Below are 12450 nucleotides of genomic sequence, written 5' to 3' on the forward strand. Positions count from 1 at the left end.
GGGGTACTTACTTACTTACTTTCATATCTATATTTTATTGCTTCAACTTAATTTCTATGTTATTGCTTTTCATTATTCACAACATAGATAGATAGACTATGTAATGGGATAGTAAAACAACTAGTGAAGTGGTTAGATAGATTAATTCTACCCTTTCTTCTAATTGATGAATCAAACACGTAATTCCAATTATCAGGTTCCCCTTTCCAACCAGAGGGTTAACATAAACAAAAACAAACAAAATAAAAACCTTATTTTAACCAATAATGTTTTATGCTGCAGACTGATTGGGAAGGTGGCTATTACCCACTGACTATGATCTTCAGTGAAGACTACCCTAGCAAGCCACCAAAGTGTAAATTCCCTCAAGCTTTTTTCCACCCTAATGTCTATCCATCTGGAACTGTTTGCTTGTCTATACTTAATGAGGATAGTGTAAGTATCATTCTTTTCATCACTGCATCACCGTTTCAACCTATTATTATTATTATTATAACGCCATTTCACATTCTTTTTAATGCTTTTTTAGGGGTGGAGACCAGCTATAACAGTCAAGCAAATTCTTATCGGTATCCAAGACCTGCTTGATCAGCCAAATCCTGCTGACCCTGCCCAAACTGAAGGCTATCATCTATTCATCCAGGTACATAAACTGAAAGTGTGCTTATATTTGTTTGTGATCACTGAAAGTGTGTCCTTACATAATCATATTTTCTGCAGGATGCAGCGGAGTATAAAAAAAGAGTCAAGCACCAGGCAAAGCAATACCCATCTCTTGTCTAGTGCTACATATGCTCACTTTAGGAACTATTCTAGTATGGTAGATGTTTTCTATTTCTTGCTCGGTTCTAAAATTCTTGTGTGATTGTTGGCTGCCATAACATGCAGACTGGTTGGTTTTAACTATTTTTATTTATTCTCAAGTCTGGATAACATGTTAATATATGACAATGTGAAAGTCGACTGATAATACTTGTTGGCAATACTTACATTTCTATAGAAATGGATAATTTACTATTTACGACATTATGACTGCTGCTCTGGAATATTTTTCTATTCTCAATTTGTTTTTTCCATGAAGATCTATAATAGATCTATTTCGTCAATTAGTTGGTTAGTTGATACCTTTATTGATCCTATAACGATAAATTTTCGATGAAACTTTGCTTCATAGGTGACAATGAAGCATTATCCTCTCTAACAACGTGTATCAGTGGCATGTTCTGTTCGAGTTTGGGGTGTTTGTTCAAAATATTGGCTATTCATATTCATTACAAGTTAGTTTTTCACTTTATTCATCATGTAAAATAAACATGGTAATATTTGAATATGAGTATATGATATGCATTAATATGAGAGAGTGAAATTCTGCCCATTTCCTCCTAATTCAAAACATTTGGGAGCTCTCTTGATCTTTTCAAGAAGTATCTCATGCCAAGGAACGTTGCTCGCAAATTGCAGAAGCAATGACTACTATTGGTTCCTAAAGCATGGACTTACCTTCCCATAACATTTTATGTGGAATGAACGATATTGGTGATTTGGGAAATTTTCTCATCCCACCCACTCACTTTCTCGCCTACTCACCTAGCGTGCAAAAAAAATTCGGAAAAATACGTTCCGAACTGTTTTTCTAGTGTAAAATTTACACTATAAAAAATTCGGAAAACATTTTCCAAATTGCTAGGGGTAGGGGAGAAAGTGAGTGGGTGGGATGAGCAAATTTCGTGATTTGGTGTCTGTCCCTGTTCCGATAGGAAACTGGCACTGTTTTGCTGAAAAAAAGTGTGCCTGTTGTCTCAACACTTGCTTTGGAAAAAGGCCTTTGTAATCCGTTGTAGAAAGTCCAACACTTGCAATACTCTGATAGTTTTATAGAAGAAAAAAAGAGAGAGAATGTGACAAAAAAAAAATGGTTGGATAGATAGGAGAAATGATAAATATTATTGTTTAAATTTCGTTATTGGATAATTCATAAATTATTTCTTAAAAATCGCCCTCGCTATACATGCCTGACTATTGTCTTTATTTCTTAAATCTCCCACGCCATGCATGCCTACATATTTTATGTTAAATAATTTCCCCACTGCCTTACTTGGAAAAAAAAGGGGTAATGCAGACAAAGCTCGTGGCTCTCGAGTAGTAAACATTCTGTTGGATCTTATATTCTTGTTTGTATACATATTTTTTATGCCTTAATGATACCAATTTATTTGAAGATTTGAATGGAATGGATTCATTGTAATGAAAATGTTACATTATCTATGTACAAGGAAAGTACATCATTTATTTGGTTAAGCTAGTTTCTTTTTTTGGTTGATAGACAAAAAGACAAAGCCATTGAAAACTTACACACACAAAGTGGAGTGACTGGGGTTCGAATTCCCGTCCCGTTCGGCATTTTTTTCCGTTGAAAATGGTTAAGCTAGTTTCTAATAGTGAAATATATTGAATGCAAGTGTACAAGGTTTTATCCCAAAAAACACACGTTATTCAAAAAATCTCACCGATCCAACATTATTTATTAGCTTCTAAGTTCCATAACATTACATTTTCTTTCATATTTCAGCTCATAGGTACCAGAACCACATTCATAGGATCAACAAAAGAAACACAAACATTTAATTAAACAAAAATGAAAGAAAGTGATTTTTAGTGGCAAATTCTAAGGTTAAACCTTGGCAAGTTTAATTGTCTTAAGCTCCTGAATCAATTCCACCATATTATTATAAGAAGAACCACCAACTTGAACAGCTTTCTTAGCTTCAACACTCAACTCCTTAACTCTTTTCCTCATAGCAACTTCTTCTTCACCACCATCCATCATTAATCTTATAGCATTCCCAATATCTTCTCTTTTCACAACCTCACTCCCAAACTCATTCCAATTCCTCCATTCTTTAGCTCCAACAGGAACACCAATTTTCAACACATCAACCACAAGCTTCTCATTAAAAAAATGTTCTGCAAACAAAGGCCATGTCACTGTTGGTAATCCAACATTCACACTTTCAACAACAGTGTTCCAACCACAATGACTCACTAACCCTCCAATTGCAGGATTCTCAAGAATCAAAAGCTGTGGTGCCCAACCCCAAATCAAGAAACCTTTTCCACTTTCCTTCATTCTCTTCTCAAATTCTTCTAAAAAGACATCACTTTCTCCATTTTGTTCATTTTTTCTAACAACCCAAATGAAATTATGACCTGAATCTTCAAGTGCATGTGCAATTTCAACTAATTGTGAATAAGGAAACTTGTTCATACTCCCAAAACTTACATATAAAACAGAGCTCTCTGGTTTTGAATTCAACCATTTCAACCATCCTTCTTCTTCTTTTTCACCTTGTTCTTTCTTTGCATATCCTCTTGCAGCTTTATCTGAGTCATCTTGATTAACCCACAAAGAAACAGGTCCTAGTCCCCAACTTTTAGTTCCCATAACTTTCTTGTAATGATCATAATAATCACTTTCAAGCTCATAAAAACTATTGAAAACAGAACCAAAGCTTTTTCTTTCTGATTCTTTAATCACTTTCATTAACTCCGTATATTGATTCGGAGATCGAAGCCAATCCGGTAACTGCAACCGGGTCATCTCCAATTTATCAGGTAAATCCGGAATAACGAATTTTTCAGTATCGGATTCAACATTCAAATGTGGAGCAAATTGTTCAACAGAATGCGCAGCGGATCGAGCAAGATAACTAGCACCATGAAACATAATCCTAGGAATGCCAAGTTTCTTTGCAGCATCTGCTGACCAAGGAAAAAACATGTCAGTGACAATGAAATCAGGTTGAAGTGTTTCGAATAGGCTTTCGATTTCGGGTTGGAGAATGTATAGACCCATGTAAACTTTTGGGATCATTTCTTTTGGTGTGTTGACATTGAAAGCTTCAATTCCTATTGGGAGACCAACTTTGCTAGCTGGGAATTCTATGATGTGTGTTCTAATGGATCTTCCACGTGATGAATCAAGGTTAATGGAGTTTTGGAAAATGGTGGAGTTGTGTTTTGTGGAGATTATGGTAACATCCACGTTGTGAAGAGCAAAGAGTCTTGCCATGTCTACTAATGGAATTATGTGACTTGTTGAAAGAAAAGGAAGGAAAATTGATTTCAACTTTGGTTCATTTTCCTTCTCCATGATGATTGTGACTGTAGTTTTCGAGGGTACAATGTTTTGGAGGTCAAACTCTGTAGTGTATTTGGTTCTTTATAGCCGTTTATCTAAATCTTTGGGACTCGTGGTGCAGTTCTTACATCACCATAGATTATTAAACTGAAATTTAATAATTCAATCGTGGGACACGAGGACACATTTTTTTTTTTAAAAGATTACCTATTAGACATTTGTTTTTTTCCATAGATTTAAACTTTAAAGTTTACATTGTTTATGAACAAAAAAAAGCTTACGAAGTGTGGCGTAGATATTTGAGTCTTTTAACCATTTGGTTTATGATTCGATCTTCGGTGTGCCCATGAATTTTTTTTGTTGAGATAGATCAACCCTTTGAATGGATTTTATTCGAGAAAACTAGTACTTACAATTATGTGCAGATGATGCTTTTGATTTTAAAAGAAAATTTATGGTATTTTATTTCAAACGTGAGACCTGGACCAGAGTCCATATTTTTGTAAACTCGAATTATCATTTATTTTTTTGTTTACAAGACTAATCAAAACAAAACAAAAAACAAACAGAAAAAAGAAAAGGGAACTATTCTCTAAGGTAGAAAGTTCCAGTCGCGTCGCTCTGAAGAATATCAAAAAAATCTTCAGGGGAAGATACATGAATCGTGAGATCAGAATCTGAAGAGGCTTCAAGTTTGTCAAAAAAGGAAGAAAAAAAAACTCAACAAGTACAAATGAGTATGAGTGTATGACTCCTGAAGAGTCAAGACCACGAACCTTAACTCTTAGCTCAATTAAAACTTGAAGAAAGCCTGGTTATTGAGGTGGCCCTCATCATCTCTCCCAAAGTTAGAAATACTCTTTGTTTAAAGGACACATCCTAAACCAATCGTTAGTTGGTTCAATGATGATTGAGGTTGAACTTGGTAGGGAGGAATGCGGTTCGATCCCCGCAACTGCGATCGAGAGGGTGCTGAAACCACTTGATGTCAGAACTAACCCCGAACCAGATTCAACTAGTGGTGAAAAAAAAAAAGTAAAAGGATACATCCTAATTTAATTGTAAAGTCCCTCGAAGCACATGCAATGATGCAAACTCAATATGAATTATCTCATGTGGGTATACCCCATCAGACCACTATATCATTTATTTTAGGTTTAATTACACTTGTTTTTTATCTCTTATCTAATTTTTTAATTTCGTTTTGGTCTCTTAAGAAATAAACATTTTGTCTGAGTCCCTTATATATATTTTTCTCAATCACTTGATACAAAAACTGATCTCTAAATCGCATTAAAAAGAGTGGGTCTTGACTCTACAGACCAGCCCACCAGTCCACTACAAACCACAAAAATTTCACCATGTTTTTTTTTTTTTTTTGACAATAAAAATTTCACTATGTTAAAAAATTAATAATTCAAATTAAAAAAAACAATTGAAATCGAAATCAAAATTCTAGGGTTTGTGTTGTGAACTGCAATCGAACTTCAATGGACGATATGGCAGCTTACTACGCACAAAATCAACCGCCGAATCTTCTACCTTATCAGTATTATCCACCGCCGCCGCCGCAACCACCGCCACCTCTGACATTTGTACCACCGCCCCCTGGTGCTCCACTACCGCCGGCGCACCACCTTCATCAGCCTTACCATCCGCAACATCCACAACCACATGTGTATGGTTCTTACGCTCCTCCTCTATCTTCTCCTCCTCATCAATCTTCAACCAATGATGTTCGCACTCTTTTTATTGCTGGTCTTCCTGAAGATGTTAAGCCTCGTGAAATCTACAATTTGTTCCGTGAATTTCCTGGTTATGAATCATCGCATCTTAGAAGTCCCAACGGTTCGTCGCAGGTATATTCTTCATGTTCTGTTGGGTTCTGTGATGTGTTGTTATTGTGGATTATTACTATGGTTTGTTTCTGATATGTTTTTTTTTTTTTTGTTTGTGTGGACAGGCGTTTGCTTTCGCTATTTTCACGAATCAGCAATCTGCAATTATGGCATTGCATGCTCTTAATGTGAGGATATAATGTGTTATTTTATGTGCCATCAATGATTTCATGATTAAATGGCTAATTGGGTCCATGAATATGTGAGGTGGTGTCACAAAAATATCATTGAATGTATTTTTTGCTAGTCAATTTGATCTGGTTTGGTTCTCAAATGTGTCTTATGTTTGATGTTTGATAGATTGGTCGTCTAGTTTGGCCGGTAAAATTATTGATTACTAAATGATGGATGACACACCAAGGGTGTTTTTGAATTTTTGATGCATTGAGTTTGAGACTATAATGACACCGCCTCACACATTTAGGGATCAAAATGACCTGTTCCTTGTAAATATATTGATAATTTGGTTTTTTATATATGAAGATTGAACTTTTTGATTGATGTGGTTTGTAGGGGATGATCTTTGATCTTGAAAAGGGTTCTACTCTTTATATTGATCTGGCTAAATCCAACTCTAGAGCTAAACGTGGAAGGATAGGTGTGTGTTTTGATTTTCCTTATTATGCCATTCAGATTAGAACTAATTTTGAATTGTAAAAGTAGATAGGTTTTGTGGTTTTGGGTGAATGTTTGAAAGTTTCAATTCTCTCAAGATTGTGAGTTTGAATGAATGTTTGATATAGGTGAATTAGAATGAAATTGATTGTGAAATAGTTTTAGTTACAATTGAGTTTCAAGTCAAATGGTTTGTCGTTTAAATTTTCAACTCAACTCCCAAAGCCACATTTTTTTCACTTCCCGTCAAATTGAGGTTTGGAGGAAAAACCAGTTCACTAAAATTACGTTTGACAGAGGGTAATCAATTTTGAATTTGAATTTTGTTGATCATAAAATATCACTCAAATAAATTGACTGCTATGCAATATGATTAAGGGTAGCGTAAAATGCTTCAAATCCAATTGGGAACGTAGTAGGTTGATTTTGGAGTCATCATTTTTGGCTGTAATCTTCAAAAAAATATTTAACTTCATTTTATTTCAGAGCTTCCAACTAAGTTTGGTGTGATTGATTGCCATTTTCATTGACATACAGATGATGAGAGAGCAGGCTCAGATAAGAAAGCTCGAGGATCTGCTCCATCATGGCCAACTCCTGATTCTGGTAAGCCGGTTCAGATAAATGCATAGATGTTCTCTATGTATGTGACCTGTATGGATTTTTTCCCTTTACTAGTATTCTTTTGCTCAGTTCAATGTCTAATATCTTTCTTGGAGACCAGTTAAGTATTGATCACACAAGACACTTTTATATATGAGCTCACTTTGCACATGTTTTGCACTCTTCGGCACTAGCAGGTGTTAGCAGCATTCACGTGCCTGGAATTGGTAATCCTGCTTTCAACACGAACATGATTGGTTATCCACCTGCACAAAGGTCATCTGCACTACTTAATCACAGCTTTGTTATATGGAAGTGATTGCTTCTAGATTGGATAAAGCACATTTTTCAATTTCCAAAGTTATTTCGAGATTCAGTTGTCAAACTCTTCCTCACTAAAAGAAAAATAACCAATATGTTTGAATATCAATTAATTTTTTACGGTAGCTGCTTCCGTTGTATTTCATGCTATATTGTCTAATTTTAGTTTTATTTTTTGGTGATAGTTATGGAAACGCTCCAGGGAATGCTCTGCATGACAATCTATTTCCACATCTGGTTAGTGTTATAAAGCACTCAATTCATTTGATTTCTGCATCACCCTAAATAAAATTGCACTATTATTTGGTTCAAGTCATTATATCTTTCCGTGTTTGAAAAACGCCAAGTGCCGTTGATTATAACCTGTCTCCCCCACTTGTTGTGACTGTTGATGGATTCAAAAGCTTGTTTTTGGATGTGTCTTTTTTGTTGGTGTAGGAGAAAAGCTTTTTTAAAAGTCAGATGAATTTCTCCTTTTGTTTTTGCAACCCTATGAGGCACGGGAAATTCACCTCCCTTTTTCATTTTCTATTTATATTCACGTTGATTGAAGGTTTTGATATGGAGAACATAGCAGTTTTTTCCCTCATACAACTATTTTACAGATTCATATTTCATTTTGCCCCTTCTTCCATTGTTACACAAATAATAGTATATTCTGTTGATATTGATAGTATTCACACAATGATTTCACCGGTCTGACTCTTTTCTTGACTGCTATTTAGTGTTGCCAAGATTGCATTGTTGCTCATAGGATTGACAATTTTACAAGTATTGCTATCCTTCTCAATCCCAACTGTATAGAGGATTGTAATCCCTACCATGCAGGTCTCGTAAAACCCTACCCTCTCCAATCCTTGGTTAGATCTCCATTTTGATTACCTAACATAGAAATGGTCATCGGAGTGGTATATGATCTGATGATGACTATGTTCTGGTGTGTATGTAATGACTAGGTTTTGGTGTGTGGTGGAAGATAGTAAGCTGGAGTATAGGGAATAATTTCTATTCTAGGATTCATTGATCTCCAAGATGACTTGGTGGTTGGTGCCACTTTAGATACTCTTTCAGTGTCCCAACCCATACCACTAGACTACACCTTCAGAGACAGGTTCTTTAGTTAATTGATTAGGTTGCTTAGTGTTATTTAGATTGACATGGTACTATGATACTTCTCTGAAGGATACCTGATTGGAATATTTTCTTCTAACTATTACATCACTCACTCACCTTACTCTGCAACACCCGTCAACAAATCATGTCTTTAATAAAATAAAATATAGTTTTGGTCATTTTTATGCAATGCTTATGTCAGTATGTTTCTAATGTTTGAATTGCCATGTATAGTCATGTGTTTTCTTTGTCATGTTTGACAAATTTAGATTGTATATCATTCTAAAAGATGCATTTCTTATTTTTTGTTTTGACAGAAAAAGTGTGTCAATCCCTACATTCCAACAAATACAACCCCATGCGCAACTTTATTTGTAGCTAATTTGGGGCCGTCTTGTAATGAACAAGAGCTAATCCAAGTATTTTCCAGGTCAGTGAACAAGAACCATGTCAAAGTACTTTATTATTTGTAAAATGGGTATAAGCTGAAGTTGTTTTTGCTTATTTATATATGTATCTTCTATCAGATTCCCTGGATTTTTGAAACTGAAGATGCAGAGCACATATGGGGCTCCTGTTTCATTTGTTGATTTCAAGGTTTCTCTTTTTTGCCCTTTTAATTTTTTGCTACATATTTAATGATTATGTTACTTCCTGTTTCAATTATAAATGGATTCCCTGGGTATTCTATATCTACAAAAAAAAGAAGCATGCAATGACATTAACTTCTAGCATAAAAAACTTGGTTTATGTTAACAAATGGATAAAACTTGTATATGAACTTTTGCATCTACTAAATGACATATTTACTGTCATATTTGATTTGCATGATTAGATTTAGATGTTTTACTCAGTTTGATTGCTAACCATACATGCAGGATATTCCTAGTGCAACTGGCGCCTTAAACAGTCTACAAGGCACCATTCTTTATTCCTCACCAGCCGGCGAGGGAATGCGTTTAGAGTATCCTTTGATTATTAGCATATCATCTTTTTTGGTGGGTTTTATTTCATTTTTGTTTTTTTGTAGGGTTGCATGTCTTTACTTTTCACGTTGTCTGGTATTTGCTTAATAAGAATTTTAGATATGCTAAATCGCGGATGGGTATGCGGAGGAAGCCCAAGTAAATTAAGTGCCGGAAAATGGAAAACAGAAAAACAAAGCAAAACAATACAGTGTAGAAGTCACTCATGACTTTATTGAGAGACACACACACTTACCTTTGGGCGGAATAATGAATTTTATTTGCGGGTGCAATAGAAGGGAAGCTTAATGGATTATGGATTGTCCAAAACTTTGCAAGGCTTAATTATCAGTTTCTGCAGTCACTGTATTTGAGATTTAAATTCTTGTATTTGTCTTGGTATTTGAGAGTTCCTCCACATTCATAAAGATCTCCTATCCCCTTGTAAATTTCATATAAAAGTTGCTTTTAAATTTTGGTAGATTTATCAAGATTCATACGTGTGTACTAATAAAAATTTATATTGGTCAATAATAATGGCTATGCAGATGATTATTTGATATTTAACTTTGTTTACTTCAGTTAACGTCTGTCAAATGAGATCCCTATAGCATCAGCAACGAAGTTACCTCCTCGAAGGGCATAACACAAATCAACGATCCAATCTTTACTCGAGCTTCTTAATCGAGTCACCAAGTCTAAGGAACACATTCACTCGACTTGAACCAACTGAATCTCATGCAGGGAATTCAGAAAACAAGTAACCCAAACCATACGACCAACACAAATTCAGAAAACAAATAATTTGCCGAGAGCCATCTGACCAACACAAATTCAGACATGGTAAAAACTAAAAAGCAACAATATCAACATTAATAATAGAAGATATATCAACATTTATTACCATAGAAAACATGATCTCTTATAAAACTACCAAATCCCATCAATCCTGAATCCATACACATTAAGAGAAACTGAGTCAAGAGGGGAACACTATTAGGACACACTCCTAACAGAACCTTGGATGTGAACATAAGTAGTGTTCCAAACGTCATCCTAACATTAACTTAACATTTTGAAAAACTTGAGATGTGACCATTTTTTTACAAATTTTTTTTTGCATGATTCAGAGAAATTTAAAAGCTAATAGATTTCTACATAATGTATATCAAAACAAAGTAATTAATTTGATATGTCGGTCTGTAGGTCACATGCATTAACCTTCAATACCCCTCTTCTCGGTACTTAAGGGGTGTATTGGATTAGGTTTTCACAATACAATTTTAGCAAAAAAAAAACCTTGAAAATTTTAAAAGACTTTGTGAGATTGTATTGATTTTATGAGATTTTAAAAGACTTTTTTGAAAGACTTTTTACAATCAAGATTCTTAGCACAAAATTTGTGAGACTTTTTTTTTTGACACTAAATTTGTGAGACTTTATAACACATACTTTTGAGATTTCAAAATACTTTATAGACTTTTGAGATTTAAATGACTCAATAAATTCGATACAAATTTTTTCTAAAATAATAATGAATGAATCAATGAAAATGAATAGTTCCTTAAAAAATCAACAATCACCAATATCAAATCAAAACAAAAAATACAAAAATAAATAAAAAGAAGAATAAACGTTATAACAATCTAATCTATCTACTATATAAGAAAAGAAAGTACATATGAAATTCCTAATTTGCCCCTTTTTCATTTTTTGACACATAATCAATTCAGGGTTATTTTGTGTCTTTATTAAAAAAAGTTAGTAGAAAAATGCTAAAAAATTTCTTAGTAAGAATTGAACCCTTAACCTTTTAGTTACACTTCTTATTAGATTTACCACTAAGCCATATGAATTAATTTGTTATATTTTTGGAACCAACATATAATCAACATGAGTTAAGTTAAAAGAAGAAAGGAGAAGTGTTTATTTATTTTTTCTTTTGGTTTTTTTTTTTTACAATATAGAGGTACATGGTATTGTTTCCATTTATTTATGATATTTTATTTGAGTCCAACCCTTTCTTTAGTGTAATTTTATCATTTATTGTTTATGTTTCGTTATTTTAGATTCACTCAACTTGATTTATGGACTTCAATCCAATATTTAATTAAGTTAATTTTTAATTTGTAGTTCAACTCAATAAATTTAATTAATTTAATACAAGAATATGGTGGGAGAAAAACTGAAAAACTCCCGTAAAAAATGGTGAGACAAAAACAATAAAAATTGTCAGTTACCTCAAGAGGATTATTCTCTACAGTTGCGCGTGAATGATACATTTAGTTTAAAAAAAAACAGTAAAAATTAAATACAAAGTTGAAAATAGTTGAAAAATAAATGACATTTTTTAGAAGTTTTTTTTTTAAAGATTTTTTGTTTTTGATATAAGGACTAATATTTTTTTTAACAAACCAAAATGAGATATATTCACATAGAAAACCTCCCCAACACAAGACGTACCGAGGTAGACTACAAAAGTTTACAAAGAGTCAGAGAAACAAAACCATAAACAAATCATACAAGAAAGATATGACTTTCGTTCTTATGAGATTTTTCTATACGGAAGAAAATTATTGGAGAAAAAAAAGGACTAAAATATTATGTTGCCTATTTTTTTTTTAATAATTTTACGGGTTATATTCAAATTAATACGGGAACCTAATTTTTATGGATATATCTACGGGTCTTATATTTTTACTCATATATTAGTAAAGTTGTTTATTTTTTTTTATAATTTTACGAGTTATAGTCATATATTAATATGGGGACATAATCTTTCGTGTGAATTCTACGG

General features: G+C 33.6%; 3 protein-coding genes across 4 annotated transcripts; 2 read left to right on the forward strand and 1 right to left on the reverse strand.

Moving 5' to 3' along the window:
- Nucleotides 1–282: 282 nt before the first annotated feature.
- LOC123905842 (SUMO-conjugating enzyme SCE1-like) lies at nt 283–1024 on the forward strand (the record flags this gene model as incomplete). Its single annotated transcript, XM_045955598.1, is given in 3 exon segments — nt 283–435; nt 530–643; nt 721–1024. Coding segments are annotated over 3 exon segments (330 nt in total), but the record flags the coding sequence as incomplete, so codon positions are not given.
- Nucleotides 1025–2492: 1468 nt separating this feature from the next.
- Nucleotides 2493–4713, reverse strand: LOC123905841 (soyasapogenol B glucuronide galactosyltransferase-like). Its single transcript, XM_045955597.1, has one exon. It carries the CDS (start codon nt 4148–4150, stop codon nt 2672–2674), a length of 1479 nt encoding a protein of 492 aa, XP_045811553.1. The 5' UTR covers nt 4151–4713; the 3' UTR covers nt 2493–2671.
- Nucleotides 4714–5416: 703 nt separating this feature from the next.
- Nucleotides 5417–10213, forward strand: LOC123905843 (U1 small nuclear ribonucleoprotein A). Of its 2 annotated transcripts, none has more exons than XM_045955600.1 (10): nt 5417–5997; nt 6102–6164; nt 6550–6634; nt 7189–7257; nt 7452–7530; nt 7761–7812; nt 9006–9118; nt 9216–9285; nt 9567–9652; nt 9774–10213. In XM_045955600.1, exons 1-10 carry the CDS (start codon nt 5629–5631, stop codon nt 9814–9816), a joined length of 1029 nt encoding a protein of 342 aa, XP_045811556.1. In that variant the 5' UTR covers nt 5417–5628; the 3' UTR covers nt 9817–10213. The 2 variants fall into 2 exon arrangements, with proteins under 2 accessions (XP_045811556.1, XP_045811555.1); XM_045955599.1 differs by having other exon boundaries at nt 5509–5997; nt 7449–7530.
- Nucleotides 10214–12450: the final 2237 nt, after the last annotated feature.

Source organism: Trifolium pratense, linkage group LG2 (assembly GCF_020283565.1).
Source record: "Trifolium pratense cultivar HEN17-A07 linkage group LG2, ARS_RC_1.1, whole genome shotgun sequence".
NCBI classification, from domain to species: domain Eukaryota; kingdom Viridiplantae; phylum Streptophyta; class Magnoliopsida; order Fabales; family Fabaceae; genus Trifolium; species Trifolium pratense.